Source organism: Oncorhynchus tshawytscha, unplaced genomic scaffold (assembly GCF_018296145.1).
Source record: "Oncorhynchus tshawytscha isolate Ot180627B unplaced genomic scaffold, Otsh_v2.0 Un_contig_2462_pilon_pilon, whole genome shotgun sequence".
In the NCBI taxonomy this organism is placed as follows: domain Eukaryota; kingdom Metazoa; phylum Chordata; class Actinopteri; order Salmoniformes; family Salmonidae; genus Oncorhynchus; species Oncorhynchus tshawytscha.
In genome coordinates this window covers 180,794-195,933 of record NW_024609503.1, presented here as the reverse complement: position 1 = coordinate 195,933, position 15,140 = coordinate 180,794, and the positions used below count along the sequence as shown (strand labels likewise).

The window sequence follows — 15,140 nt, the reverse complement described above, 5'->3', positions numbered from 1 at the left end:
TATGACCTATATGCAATGTTTTCTGTATCTTTTTCAATTTATTTTTATTTCACCTTTATTTAACCAGGTAGACAAGTTGAGAACAAGTTCTCATTTACAATTGCGACCTGGCCAAGATAAAGCAAAGCAGTTCGACACATACAACGACACAGAGTTACACATGGGGTAAAACAAACATACAGTAGAAAAATAAGTCTCTATACAATGTGAGCAAATGAGGTGAGATAAGGGAGGTAAAGGCAAAAAAAGGCCATGGTGGCAAAGTAAATACAATATAGCAAGTTTTTAAAAAAAACACTGGAATGGTAGATTTGCAGTGGAAGAATGTGCAAAGTAGAGAGAAATAATGGGGGTGCAAAGGAGCAAAATAAATAAATACAGTAGGGGGAGAGGTAGTGGTTTGGGCTAAATTATAGATGGGCTATGTACAGGTGCAGTAATCTGTGAGCTGCTCTGACAGCTGGTGCTTAAAGCTAGTGAGGGAGATAAGTGTTTCCAGTTTCAGAGATTTTTGCAGTTCGTTCCAGTCATTGGCAGCAGAGAACTGGAAGGAGAGGCGGCCAAAGTAAGAATTGGTTTTATGGGTGACCAGAGAGATATATACCTGCTGGAGCGCGTGCTACTGGTGGGTGCTGCTATGGTGACCAGCGAGCTGAGATAAGGGGGGACTTTACCTAGCAGGGTCTTGTAGATGACATGGAGCCAGTGGGTTTGGCGACGAGTATGAAGCGAGGGCCAGCCAACGAGAGCGTACAGGTCGCAGTGGAGGGTGGTATATGGGGCTTTGGTGACAACGGATGGCACTGTGATAGACTGCATCCAATTTATTGAGTAGGGTATTGGAGGCTATTTTGTAAATAGGCGGCGGCGATCTTATGGGCTGGTTTCCTGGATTTTGATTGAGCCTACTTAAAACAGTGTTTTCAATGGAGAATTCATAAAACAATCTCAGTTGAATGCTTTTCAGTCCATGGGTAGGCTTAATTTTGGTCCAAAAAAGGCCCTTAATCTCTCTCTCTAATCAATGTTAAATGATTCACCAAAGAGATACGTCTTTCCTCCATAGGCTTTGAGAACAAAGAGAACCAGACAATCTCAATGGATGACCAACAGGTAATTGGGCTTTTTTTGTGTGTTCTTTCCAGATACAGGGATTCTGAATGTTCCTAAAGATGTGTTTGGGACATAGTGTTTTTCTTTCATTGGCACTGCCATTGATGCTTTCACCATTTTGAGTAGTAAACTGGGTGGGGCTTGGTATGGGTTAGGAGGGATCATAGAATTCCATTCAGGTCAGCAGGAGGAATCAGCCAATTAATTATACTGCTGCGTGTTTTTCGCGACGCGGATCCTGTGTTCTGCCTTACAAACAGGACAACGGAGTGGATTTTATGCAGCGACCCAAAAAAACGACTCTGAAAAAGAGGGAAACGAGGCGGTCTTCTGGTCAGACTCCGGAGACGGGCACATCGTGCACCACTCCCTAGCATTCTTCTTGCCAATGTCCAGTCTCTTGACAACAAGGTTGATGAAATCCGAGCATGGGTAGCATTCCAGAGGACATCAGAGACTGTAACGTTCTCTGCTTCACGGAAACATGGCTCACTGGAGAAACGCTATCCGAAGCGGTGCAGCCAACGGGTTTCTCCACGCATCGCGCCGACAGAAACAAACATCTTTCTGGTAAGAAGAGGGGCGGGGGCGTATGCCTTATGGCCAACGTGACATGGTGTGATGAAAGAAACATACAGGAACTCAAATCCTTCTGTTCACCTGATTTAGAATTCCTCACAATCAAATGTAGACCGCATTATCTACCAAGAGAATTCTCTTCGATTATAATCACAGCCGTATATATCCCCCCAAGCAGACACATCGATGGCTCTGAACGAACTTTATTTAACTCTCTGCAAACTGGAAACGATTTATCCGGAGGCTGCATTCATTGTAGCTGGGGATTTTAACAAGGCTAATCTGAAAACAAGACTCCCTAAATTTTATCAGCATATCGATTGCGCAACCAGGGGTGGAAAGACCTTGGATCATTGTTACTCTAACTTCCGCGACGCATATAAGGCCCTGCCTCACCCCCCTTTCGGAAAAGCTGACCACGACTCCATTTTGTTGATCCCTGCCTACAGACAGAAACTAAAACAAGAGGCTCCCACGCTGAGGTCTGTCCAACGCTGGTCCGACCAAGCTGGCTCCACACTCCAAGACTGCTTCCATCACGTGGACTGGGAGATGTTTCGTATTGCGTCAGCTAACAACATTGACGAATACGCTGATTCGGTGTGCGAGTTCATTAGAACGTGCGTTGAAGATGTCGTTCCCATAGCAACGATTAAAACATTCCCTAACCAGAAACCGTGGATTGATGGCAGCATTTGTGTGAAACTGAAAGCTCGAACCACTGCTTTTAATCAGGGCAAGGTGTCTGGTAACATGACCGAATACAAACAGTGCAGCTATTCCCTCCGCAAGGCTATCAAACAAGCTAAGCGCCAGTACAGAGACAAAGTAGAATCTCAATTCAACGGCTCAGACACAAGAGGCATGTGGCAGGGTCTACAGTCAATCACGGACTACAGGAAGAAATCCAGCCCAGTCACGGACCAGGATGTCTTGCTCCCAGGCAGACTAAATAATTTTTTTGCCCGCTTTGAGGACAATACAGTGCCACTGACACGGCCTGCAACGAAAACATGCGGTCTCTCCTTCACTGCAGCCGAGGTGAGTAAGAAATTTAAACGTGTTAACCCTCGCAAGGCTGCAGGCCCAGACGGCATCCCCAGCCGCGCCCTCAGAGCATGCGCAGACCAGCTGGCCGGTGTGTTTACGGACATATTCAATAAATCCCAATACCAGTCTGCTGTTCCCACATGCTTCAAGAGGGCCACCATTGTTCCTGTTCCCAAGAAAGCTAAGGTAACTGAGCTAAACGACTACCGCCCCGTAGCACTCACATCCGTCATCATGAAGTGCTTTGAGAGACTAGTCAAGGACCATATCACCTCCACCCTACCTGACACCCTAGACCCACTCCAATTTGCTTACCGCCCAAATAGGTCCACAGACGATGCAATCTCAACCACACTGCACACTGCCCTAACCCATCTGGACAAGAGGAATACCTATGTGAGAATGCTGTTCATCGACTACAGCTCGGCATTCAACACCATAGTACCCTCCAAGCTCGTCATCAAGCTCGAGACCCTGGGTCTCGACCCCGCCCTGTGCAACTGGGTACTGGACTTCCTGACGGGCCGCCCCCAGGTGGTGAGGGTAGGCAACAACATCTCCTCCCCACTGATCCTCAACACTGGGGCCCCACAAGGGTGCGTTCTGAGCCCTCTCCTGTACTCCCTGTTCACCCACGACTGCGTGGCCATGCACGCCTCCAACTCAATCATCAAGTTTGCGGACGACACAACAGTGGTAGGCTTGATTACCAACAACGACAAGACGGCCTACAGGGAGGAGGTGAGGGCCCTCGGAGTGTGGTGTCAGGAAAATAACCTCACACTCAACGTCAACAAAACTAAGGAGATGATTGTGGACTTCAGGAAACAGCAGAGGGAACACCCCCCCCCATCCACATCGATGGAACAGTAGTGGAGAGGGTAGCAAGTTTTAAGTTCCTCGGCATACACATCACAGACAAACTGAATTGGTCCACTCACACAGACAGCATCGTGAAGAAGGCGCAGCAGCGCCTCTTCAACCTCAGGAGGCTGAAGAAATTCGGCTTGTCACCAAAAGCGCTCACAAACTTCTACAGATGCACAATCGAGAGCATCCTGGCGGGCTGTATCACCGCCTGGTATGGCAACTGCACCGCCCTCAACCGTAAGGCTCTCCAGAGGGTAGTGAGGTCTGCACAACGCATCACCGGGGGCAAACTACCTGCCCTCCAGGACACCTACACCACCCGATGCTACAGGAAGGCCATAAAGATCATCAAGGACATCAACCACCCGAGCCACTGCCTGTTCACCCCGCTGTCATCCAGAAGGCGAGGTCAGTACAGGTGCATCAAAGCTGGGACCGAGAGACTGAAAAACAGCTTCTATCTCAAGGCCATCAGACTGTTTAACAGCCACCACTAACATTGAGTGGCTGCTGCCAACACACTGTCAATGACACTGACTCAACTCCAGCCACTTTAATAATGGGAATTGATGGGAAATGATGTAAATATATCACTAGCCACTTTAAACAATGCTACCTTATATAATGTTACTTACCCTACATTATTCATCTCATATGCATACGTATATACTGTACTCTATATCATCTACTGCATCTTTATGTAATACATGTATCACTAGCCACTTTAACTATGCCACTTTGTTTACATACTCATCTCATATGTATATACTGTACTCGATACCATCTACTGTATCTTGCCTATGCTGCTCTGTACCATCACTCATTCATATATCCTTATGTACATATTCTTTATCCCCTTACACTGTGTATAAGACAGTAGTTTTTTGGAATTGTTAGTTAGATTACTTGTTCATTATTACTGCATTGTCGGAACTAGAAGCACAAGCATTTCGCTACACTCGCATTAACATCTGCTAACCATGTGTATGTGACAAATAAAATTTGATTTGATTTGAACATTCTGTAACTGTAGGTGGCAGTAAATCACCAACCTTGCCTCCTGTAGTTGTTTAGACTAAACACACTGCAGCACAGTATGCAGCTACACTTTAGCACAGTAGGTGGTGGTATGATCCTATTCAGTTCATTTATGAAGTGTCACTAAACTCATAGAAGTAAAGAACCCACAATGGCTCTGGCCTTGTTGTCACAGAAGTGGCCATTGCTGAAGATAGAAGATGAGCTCTCTAGTACATCTCTATGGTATGGGGTGACGAGGCTAATATGTTATTGTTTCTTTCCCTACACACCCAATGTGATGGATGTGACATCTCTGTCTAAGGCCAACCACGCTGGAGGACCACTCGACGCGATGCCAAGTGGCGCTCGGTGTTCAAACACCGCAACTAATGGAAGCAACGTTAATGCACCAATGCTAACAAGGTGTTCAGTTGGAAAGGACTTGCATTTCAATTGTATCACAATTATTTATGGTGAGAGAAGGTGTCAGGACTTTTGGGGCAAAACATGGGTGGATCACTGTTTTATAAATGGTATACATCTTTGTAAGTTGCTCTTCTATCCTAGTTTATAAATTGTATACATCTTTGTATGTTGCTCTTCTATCCTAGTTTATAAATTGTATACATCTTTGTATGTTGCTCTTCTATCCTAGTTTATAAATTGTATACATCTTTGTAAGTTGCTCTTCTATCCTAGTTTATTGTGATGTTTATGACATGTATTTTCTTTCTAGGCCCTGTGCACCCTGGAGGGGAGATGATTGACCAGCAGGTAATGAAAGGGATTTCTTATAGACAATCTTTAGAAGATTATGGACTGTTGCCAGCATTAACTCTGTTATTGAAACACTATTTGAAATCTAAATGTCTGTTTTGCTAATTCCTGTAGGTGCCAGTTTATGACCAGAGCAAGGAGAAACAGAGTAAGTCCAATTCAGTTGTTATCCCAGAGCAGAAAAACAGACTAATTTCACCCAAAATAACACTTTCATATTTATTTATTTTGCTCTTTTTGAAGACATCCTTCACATCAGAGACGAGATCAAAAAACACCAGAAGATTAAGTCTGAAACCATACTAGAGGGTATTGAAACCCAAAGCACATCAGTTCTTAACAAGGTCTACACAGAGTTGTACATTGTCACCTGTGATTCTACCAGCATCAATAAGGAACACGAGGTGTGGCAGGCCGAGACGGCACACCTCAAAGACTACTCTGAGGCGTCTGTCATAAAATGCCAAGATCTCTTCAAGCCTGCCGAAGACGAAACTATCAGATGTGTGATGACAAAGGGAATCGCTGGCATTGGGAAAACTGTGGCAGCTCAGAAGCTCAACTTGGACTGGGCAAATGGAAAAGAAAATCAAGATCTAGATTTTCTATTCCTCCTATCTTTCCGGAAGCTGAATTTGAGAAAAGGCCCGTACAGTCTGCATGAACTTCTTCAGCTCTTCTACCCTGAACTTAAAGACATAAACGTTAGGAAGATGTATGATGAACATAAGGTTTTGTTCATCCTTGATGGCCTGGATGAGAGCCAACTGCCACTAGAGTTTGATGAAATTGAAAACAGGCTGATATCTGATGTGTCTGAGTCTGCTTCACTGGACGTTTTGCTTACAAACCTCATCACTGGCCGTCTTCTCCCTGGGGCTCTCCTCTGGATAACCTCCCGTCCAGTAGCGGCCAATCAGATCCCCAGAGAGTATTGTCATCGAGTTACAGAGATCAGAGGGTTCAATGATGCTCAAAAGGACGAGTACTTCAGAAAACACATCAGAGATCCAGAGATGGCCAGCCGCATCATCTCAGACATAAAAGCAACCCGGAGCCTCTACATCATGTGCCATGTACCGGTGTTCTGCTGGATGGCAGTAACTGTGCTTCAGGATATACTGAGTAAAGACAGGAAGAGTGGGTCAAAGCCTCGATCTTTGCCCACAACCCTCTCTGAAATGTACATGCATTACATTAAGATCCAAACAAGTATCAGTTTCGAGAAGCATGGACCAACACAGGGGAAACAACTTTCTTTGATGTCAAACAAAGACATCATTGTGAAATTGGGAAAGCTAGCGTATCAGAACCTGGACAGTCAAAACGTGCTCTTTACAGAACAGGACTTGACAAACTGTGGCATTAGTGTCATGGAAGCTGCTACATGCCCTGGCCTGTGTACAGAACTTGTTGAATTAGAGAATGGACTGTATCCAAAGAAAGTGTATTGTTTTGTTCACTTAAGTGTTCAGGAGTTCTTTGCTGCGCTGTACGCATTTCATGAATTTGTAAATGGTAGGATTGACTCAGTGAAAGCCTTCATCAAAAAGAGGAAAGGGGGCACTTTGTTAGATTTTCTCAAAGGTGCTCTGGACAGGGCATTAGATAGTAAAAATGGACACCTGGACCTTTTCGCGCGCTTCCTTCTTGGGATTTCTCACGACTCCAGCCGGGCAATCCTTCAAGACATTCTGGGAAAAACAACCAGTGGTTCAGAATGCAACAAAAAGTTAATCGGATATATCAAGATGTTGAAAAGGAAGGACCTCTCTCCAGAGAGATGCATCAACTTGATCCACTGTCTGCTTCAGCTGAAGGACCGCACCATTCTACAGAATGACAACAACAACCAAGTCTCGCCTTCTGACACACAGCCAACTCCATTTCAGTGTTCTCTCCTGGCATATATGTTCATTATGTCAGAGAAGCCTGAAGAGTTTGACTTCAGGAATAACAAAACTTCTGAGGAAGCTTTTCGCAGACTGACTCCTGCTTTGCTGTCTTGCACCAGAGCATTGTAAGTATCACTATTTGTGTAGCATATTTACAGTTGAAGTCGGAAGTTTACATACACCTTAGCCAAGTACATTTAAACTCAGTTTTTCACAATTCCTGATATTTAATCCAAGTAAATATTCCCTGTCTTAGGTCAGTTAGGATCACCACTTTATTTTAAGAATGTGAAATGTCACAATAATAGTAGGAATGATTTCTTTCAGCTTTTATTTTTTTCATGACATTCCCAGTGAGTCAGAAGTTTACATACACTCAATTAGTATTTGGTAGCATTGCTTTTAAATTGTTTAACTTGGGTCAAACATTTCGGGTGGCCTTCCACAAGCTTCCCACAAAGTTGGGTGAATTTTGGTCCGTTCCTCCTAACAGAGCTGGTGTAACTGAGTCAGGTTTGTAGGCCTCCTTGCTCGCACACGCTTCTTCAGTTCTGCCCACACATTTTCTATAGGATTGAGGTCAGGGCTTTGTGATGGCCACTCCAATACCTTGACTTTGTTGTCCTTAAGCCATTTTGCCACAACTTTGGCTGTATGCTTGGGGTCATTGTCCATTTGGAAGAGCCATTTATGACCAAGCTTTAACTTCCTGACTGATGTATTGAGATGTTGTTTCAAAATATCCACATAATGTTCCTTTCTCATGATGCAATCTATTTTGTCATGTGCACCAGCCCCTCTTGTAGCAAAGCACCCCCACAACATGATGCTGCCACCCCTGTGCTTCACGGTTGGGATGGTGTTCTTCGGCTTACAAGCCTCCCCCTTTTTCCTCCAAACATAACGATGGTCATTATGGCCAAACAGTTCTATTTCTGTTTCATCAGACCAGAGGACATTTCTCCAAAAAGTACAATATTTGTCCCCATGTGCAGTTGAAATCGTAGTCTGGGTTTTTTATGGTGGTTTTGGAGCAGTGGCTTCTTCCTTACTGAGTGGCCTTTCAGGTTATGTCTATAGGACTCTTTTTACTGTGGATATAGATACTTTTGTACCCGTTTCCTCCAGCATCTTCACAAGGTCCTTTGCTGCTGTTGTTCTGGGATTGATTTGCACTTTTCACACCAAATTACGTTCATCTCTAGGAGACAGAATGCCTCTCCTTCCTGAGCCGTATGACGGCTGTGTGGTCCCATGGTGTTTACACTGTGTACTATTGTTTGTACAGATGAACGTGGTACCTTCAGGCGTTTGGAAATTGCTAATGTCAATTAGCCTACCGGAAGCTTCTAAAGCCATGACATAATTTTCTGGAATTTTCCAAGCTGTTTAAAGAGAGTCAACTTAGTGTATGTAAACTTCTGACCCACTGGAATTGTGATACAGTGAAATAATCTGTCTGTAAACAATTGTTGGAACAATTACTTGTCATGCACAAAGTAGATGTCCTAACCGACTTACCAAAACTATAGTTTGTTAACAAGAAATTTGAGGAGTGGTTAAAACATTTAGGTTGGAGTCATTAACTCATTTATATAAACTTCCTACTTCTACTGTATATCGCACATTCAACTTTTTCAAAATGTTGTTAATGGCAATTATGAACTCAAATCTTTTTCACAGGCTCAACTTTTGTGACATCACAACACTGCAGTGTGCAACTGTAGCCTCAGTTCTCCAGTCTGAGAATTCCCGTCTTACAGTCTTGGACCTGGGCCACAACAACCTGGGAGATGAAGGGGTGATCCGACTCTGCTGTGGGCTGCGGAACCCCAACTGCAAGGTGGAAACCCTGAATCTACGCCACAATCATGTGGGACATCGAGGTGTCAATGAGCTCTGCAAGGTTCTGACTGTTTCCACCTCGAAACTTCTGACCTTGGACCTCAGCTGTAATGACCTTACGGACCTGGGGGTGGCGTTTCTCGCGTGGGCTTGTTGTAAGCTGCAGGCACTGAGGTTTGTAAAGAAGTACCAAATAAAGCAATATGACACATTTGAAGGGTTTTCCTCATTAAACTGCTAGTTGAATTTGTTTCTGGTATTTTTCTAGACTTATTTTTCCTTTTGTCTTTTGCAGGCTATCTGGATGTCTGATCACAAAGAAAGGGTCTTCATTTCTCGCCTTAGTTTTAAGGTCAAACCCCTTTCAGATGAAAGAGCTGGATCTGAGCTACAATCCCTTAGGAGACCTTGTGGATTTCCCGTCTGAGCTGGAGAAGCTGGAGTGAGTTAGATTGAGTGAAAATACCAATATGCTATAAAATAGAATACTAACAATGAATCAAAAGACGATTAATTAGACCGTCTATATTATAATACCATAAGCCACTTTACTGTGGGCAGATCTCCTACAACAATTTTCCAACGATTTCCTTAATTTTAGCCTCAAAACAAGCATGTCACCCTGTTTCATGGCACTGGCCACTTTATATTTAGCTGGTTTTTGTATTGTTATTTTCATTTTGTGAGTGTGTTTTGGAGTGTCCCATATCCCTGGGATACCATGCTGTCACAATGCATTTGTAGGCCAATTTGGGGATGTGTTCATAAACCGCCTCCAGTGTGTCAGTGCGCTCTGGGTCATTCTTAAATTCAAAGTGTTGTCAGATTGTCCGTATGTAAATTCAGAATGTTTTGCTCTTTGAGTTCAGAATGCACACCGGACCCTCAGTCCGGGGAGTAGGGTTAATCTGAGCATTCTGACCTCACAACCGCAGTCAAGCACCCAAGCTAACTGGCTAGCTACTACATTGACATTACATTTGAGTCATTTAGCAGAGGTGAGTATGCATACATTTTCACACGGGTCCCCTGTGGGAATCAAACCCACAACCTTGGTGTTGCAAGTGCCATGCTCTACCAACTTAACCACACGGGAGCTACTTCCAGAAACAAATAAAAGGACACCTCATTCTGACTGTTTTACTCGCTCTAGCAGAGCTGGTTGGACGGTTTAACGTGATCTAGAGCAGTGGTTCCCAACGCCAGTCCTCCAGTACCCCCAACAGTACACATTTTTATTGTAGCTCTGGACAACCACACCTGATTCAACTAGTCATCCGGCCCTCAATTAGTTGAATCTGGTGTGTTTTATGTCATGTAAATGCATGATAATAAATACATCATAATGCTTTTGGTAAAAACCTCAGACCAAACTGTATGGCTCTGCAAAACAGGTATAGAAGATCAAACTGTATGGCTCTGCAAAACAGGTGTAGAAGATCAAAGGTGTCCACTTCACATATGAACAACTGCATTTCACATGTAGCTGCCCACTAAACCTCAAATCCTTTCACATAATGATGTCCAATAAAGCAAAGCTCATAAGGAATCGAATAAGCTGTAGGCCTAAAGCATAGCAACAAACATGAGCTGGTAGATTAGTCAGCCCACACTGGAGTGGGGGAAATATAGCCTACAGTCCCACCTTGGATGTGATAAACTGACATGCAGGAACAAAAACAATTCTTAGCCGGCCCTAGCCTACTATACGTTTAGATAACAAGGGTTCATGTTAGGCCGATGTCAAAACATTTCCAAGGGAAAGCAGGTCCTCAGGAAATATGGCAGTTTTATAAATGCTTCGGAATTGAGGTTATTCGTGGTATATCCAGAGACTAAAAAGCTGAACAGATAAACACGCTTTTGATTTGCAGGAGGAGGAATCAAATTTTTTCATTTTCAATGATTTACTACCCGATTTACTACCTGCTGCTAGTTCTAATTTGAATCAAATCTAAGTTTATTGGTCAACTACACAGATTTGAAGATGTGCTTTGTGTTTTTCAGGGTGGACTACCGAGAAGAGAATAGAAGGAAACAAGGTCTGAGGAAATGTGAGTAATTAACCATGGATCATTATTGATGAAACTTTCCTGAACATTAAACCTATGTAATAACACATGTGGTACTACCACCTGTACAAACACAGTTGTTACATTAGAATACTTGGCTGCAAACTAAAGCTTTTTCTTTAGGATATGAGGAGAATTGAAATTCTTTATTTTTCTGACTCTAATCTAAAGACATTTCAGATGCCAGTGAGCTCACACTAGACCCCAGCACAGCAAATGGTTTCCTGTCCCTGTCTGAGGGAAACAGGACGGTGACGCGCCAGAAGAAGGAGCAGAAGAACTATCCCAGCACCCATGAGCGGTTCGATAAATGCAACCAGGTGCTGTGCAAGGAGGGCCTCTGCGGGCGTCATTACCTGGAGGTTGAGTGTCTACACGACGTACATATAGGCATGGCCTACAAGAGATTAGAGAGGAAAGGAGCCGGTGACAATGTAACGCTGGGACAGAATGCTGTTTCTTGGACTTTGTACGCCTCAAAGGATAAGTTCCATGCCCAGCATAAAAAAATTATTCACAATTTACGGCTCCCTGAAATCAAATCAAATGAGTCCTATAGAATAGGGGTGTTTCTGGACTGGCCGGCCGGCATCCTGTCCTTCTACAACATCTCCTCGGAGTCTGACAAACTGACCCACCTGTACGCATTCCACACCACATTCACTGAGCCCCTTTATCTTGGGCTTAGACTTCAAGCCCCAACATCAACCATTTCTCTCATAGTCAAGTAGCCTACAGTACATCTAAGCATTGTCTTTCAGAAAGTATATGTGCCACTGGGTGGGGAGGGAGAGGCGTTTATAGAGAAGTTTGTTGTCATATTTAGGTGCTAAGCTAATGTAGTATACTTGAGAACAGAATGGCTCATGGGTTTGCAATACTGTTATGTTGTATCTCCACTTTATTCCTCTTGTTATATTTTGTGAACAAAGAATGTAAAATAATGTCCTATATACTGTATAGCCATACTGACCATAAGTTCATTTGAAAAGAATGTCAAAAGCTGGCTAATGATCAAACAGTAGAACAAAACTTTGTCTGTGCCTTCAGAAAGTGTTCACACCCCTTGACGTTTTCCACTTTTTGTTGTGTTAAAAAGTAGGATTAAACTGGATTTAATTGTTATTTTTGGTCAATGATAATAAAATAAAACTAATACCAAGGTGGTAGAAATTCAGACCATTTATTACAAATGCAAAATAAAACACGAATATAAGTATTCACACCCCTGAGTCAATACATGTTAGAAACGCCTTTGGCAGCTATTACAGCTGTAAGTCGAAGAGATTTACACAGCTGAATTGTACAATATTTGCCCATTATTCTTTAAATTCTTCAAGCTCTGTCAAGTTGGATGTTGATCATTTCTAGACCGCCATTTTCAAGTCTTGCCATATCTTTAAAAATGATTTAAGTCAAAACTGTTACTAGTACACTCAGGAACATTTAATGTTTTAGGTTATTGTCCTGCTGAAAGGTGAATTCACCTCCCAGTGTCTGTTTGGAAAGCAGACTGAACCAGGTTTTTTGCCTATGTTTAGATGTATTGCATTGGTTTTCATCCTAATAAAAAATCCCTAGTCATCCTAAAAAAATCCCTAGTCCTTTCCGATGACAAGCATACCAATATGATGCAGCCACGACCATGCTTGAAAATATGGAGAAAGGTACTCAGTGATGTGCGGTGTTGGATTTTCCCCAAACATGGTGCTTTGTATTCAGGACAAGCAGTTCAGTTCTTTGCCACATTTTTTGCAGTATTACGTAAGTGCCTTGTTGCAAAAAGGATGCATGTTTTGCATTATTAGACAAAACTGCACATTTTAGTGGCCTTTTAGTGTCCCCAGCACAAGGTGCACCTGTGTAATTATGCTGTTTAATCAGCTTCTTGATATGCCACACCTTTCAGGTGGATGGATTATCGTGGCAAAGGAGAAATGCTGACTAACAGGGATGTAAACAAATGTGTGCACAAAATTGGACTGAAATAAGCTTTTTGTGCTTATGGAAAATGTCTATCTTTTATTTCAGCTCATGAAACATGGGACCAGCACTGTTTTTATTTTTGTTCAGTGTAGTCTCCTCAAATAAATGTACAGTGGATTGAACTTAACCAATGTCTTATTGGGGATTTGAATGTGCTCTCTAGCAACTTCATATGTGCAAGGCTTCTTGGGGGCCCAATGAACATACTAAGAAAACCCAAACATGACTAGGTTATAATGACCTAAATACGAGAAACACCATCTGTGTTTACAACAAAACATCTGCAAAAAAATTTACAAAAATATGTGGAGACTTTTGTTGTTTATTAATTCTGGCATGCACTGCTGTCAATTACAAAGGAATGGGAGTTACATTTCAAGTTGCTTCCATGTCTTATCTTGTGCCAACACTAGATGGTGTAGAGATCTTTGATTGGAACAGTATTCAAAACAAAACCTCAAAATGCATGACAAAATAAGACAATTCATGAAAATAAAACCAATATTTAAAAATGCTAAATTATTTAATCTATAAACAAAACAAAAAACATTCAATTGTCTTCGGCCAATGCCAATATCATATTCTAGTAATACACACATCAACAAAGATGATGCATGTAACAGTGCAGGGACTGGTTCAACTGGCTTCCGCCAAAGAATCGACCGGCATGAGGAATATGTTGGAAATTCCCACCAGCCATGCTTGCACCAAACCAATGCTTTTACATGCATGAGAGGGAGTGAACAAGTGCACACCTCCGGGAAGGGGCAGGGAACCAAAACGCCACCTTAAACTCTCATATAGAGGGGACATTGTGACTTTGAGGGGGGTTATAACTCCCCCTTTTCATCTTTGCCATTCTTATCCCCCTTCACCTGGGCATTCAGGGCCCGTTTAACCCCCAGGTTTGGGCTTGGCTTTGTGCCATCCTCCTTGGTGACCTCTGACCCGGGACAGGGCTGCATGGACTGAACGATGTGTTGTAGTGTCCAGTGTTCCTCCTGCAGCGTGTGGTCGTCAAGGGTAAACTGACCCTGTTTGGTCCGGATCAGCTTCCTCACGTGGGCACACGACGAGAGCGCTTTTCCCAGGTCGTCCACCAAGCTTCTGATATAAAATCCACCACCGCATTCAACATCAAGAGTGAAGAGGGGGGGAGTGAAGTCCTGCAGCGACAGGTTATACACTGTGACCGGCCGTGCAGGTTTGGCTTCCACCTCGTGGCCTTGCTTCAGCAGGACAGAAAGACGCTTGCCATCCTTCTTCAGTGCAGAGTACAGTGGAGGAACCTGCATGATGTCCCCAGTGAACTGCTTCAACTTCTCCTCAAAGGCTTCCCTGGTAATGTGATCATAGAGCTTCTCATGAACCACCTTGCCTGTGGCGTCAAGGGTGTCTGTTGCTTTTCCCAACTCTCCAACAGCCATGTATTTCTTTGAACCAGCAAGCATAGTACTAAGCATCTTTGTTCCATTTCCAATCCCAACAACGAGCACACCAGAGGCTGCGCTGTCCAGAGTCCCGCCATGCCCCATTTTCAGAGCTTGCTTCTTCCTTTTTCTGGGATTAGGATCTTTCACACCGGCCTCTTTGAGGAGTGTCTCTTTTAATGAGTTTAAAACATCAGCAGACGTAGGTCCTTCCTTTTTATAAATGGCAAAAAGTCCATTTAAAGATTGTAGTTTTGATAAAGAATGTTTAGGCACAGCTACGCCAGTTACTGAACCAGCCATGCTTGCTTTCCAAAACAATGGGGCGCGACTTGATGACGTAAGTTTAACTGAAAACACTTCCGTTTACAAATGCGTCATCATCGATGACTACCAGAAATGTATCAAAACATTAGCTAGTTAGCTGGTTACGCACTAGCGTGTCCTCCCACCTAAAATAATAATACAGACTACTCGGTCAAATAATATACATTGATTATACA

At 43.3% G+C, this 15,140-nt stretch overlaps 2 protein-coding genes across 5 annotated transcripts; one reads left to right on the top strand and one right to left on the bottom strand.

Moving 5' to 3' along the window:
* Positions 1–813: 813 nt before the first annotated feature.
* Positions 814–12,387, top strand: LOC112237786 (NACHT, LRR and PYD domains-containing protein 3-like). Of its 4 annotated transcripts, XM_042315564.1 has the most exons (9): positions 814–1,113; positions 4,955–5,105; positions 5,369–5,406; positions 5,524–5,557; positions 5,653–7,429; positions 8,988–9,323; positions 9,445–9,591; positions 11,157–11,203; positions 11,393–12,387. In XM_042315564.1, exons 1-9 carry the CDS (start codon positions 1,099–1,101, stop codon positions 11,950–11,952), a joined length of 3,105 nt encoding a protein of 1,034 aa, XP_042171498.1. In that variant the 5' UTR covers positions 814–1,098; the 3' UTR covers positions 11,953–12,387. The 4 variants fall into 4 exon arrangements, with proteins under 4 accessions (XP_042171498.1, XP_042171497.1, XP_042171496.1 ...); XM_042315563.1 differs by lacking the exon at positions 814–1,113 and having other exon boundaries at positions 4,560–5,105; positions 11,402–12,387; XM_042315562.1 differs by lacking the exon at positions 814–1,113 and having other exon boundaries at positions 4,561–5,105.
* A 1,124-nt stretch (positions 12,388–13,511) lies between these two features.
* LOC121844979 (probable tRNA pseudouridine synthase 1) lies at positions 13,512–14,988 on the bottom strand. Its single transcript, XM_042315574.1, has one exon. It carries the CDS (start codon positions 14,938–14,940, stop codon positions 14,038–14,040), a length of 903 nt encoding a protein of 300 aa, XP_042171508.1. The 5' UTR covers positions 14,941–14,988; the 3' UTR covers positions 13,512–14,037.
* Between the last annotated feature and the right edge of the window lie 152 nt (positions 14,989–15,140).

Coding starts and splice junctions, on each gene's coding strand:
- LOC112237786 (XM_042315562.1), top strand. CDS start 4,802: ATGGCTCTGGCCTTGTTGTCACAGAAGTGGCCATTGCTGAAGATAGAA. Junction 7,430..8,987: donor CTGTCTTGCACCAGAGCATT/GTAAGTATCACT, acceptor TCTTTTTCACAG/GCTCAACTTTTGTGACATCA. Junction 11,204..11,392: donor GAAACAAGGTCTGAGGAAAT/GTGAGTAATTAA, acceptor TCTAATCTAAAG/ACATTTCAGATGCCAGTGAG.
- LOC121844979 (XM_042315574.1), bottom strand. CDS start 14,940: ATGGCTGGTTCAGTAACTGGCGTAGCTGTGCCTAAACATTCTTTATCA.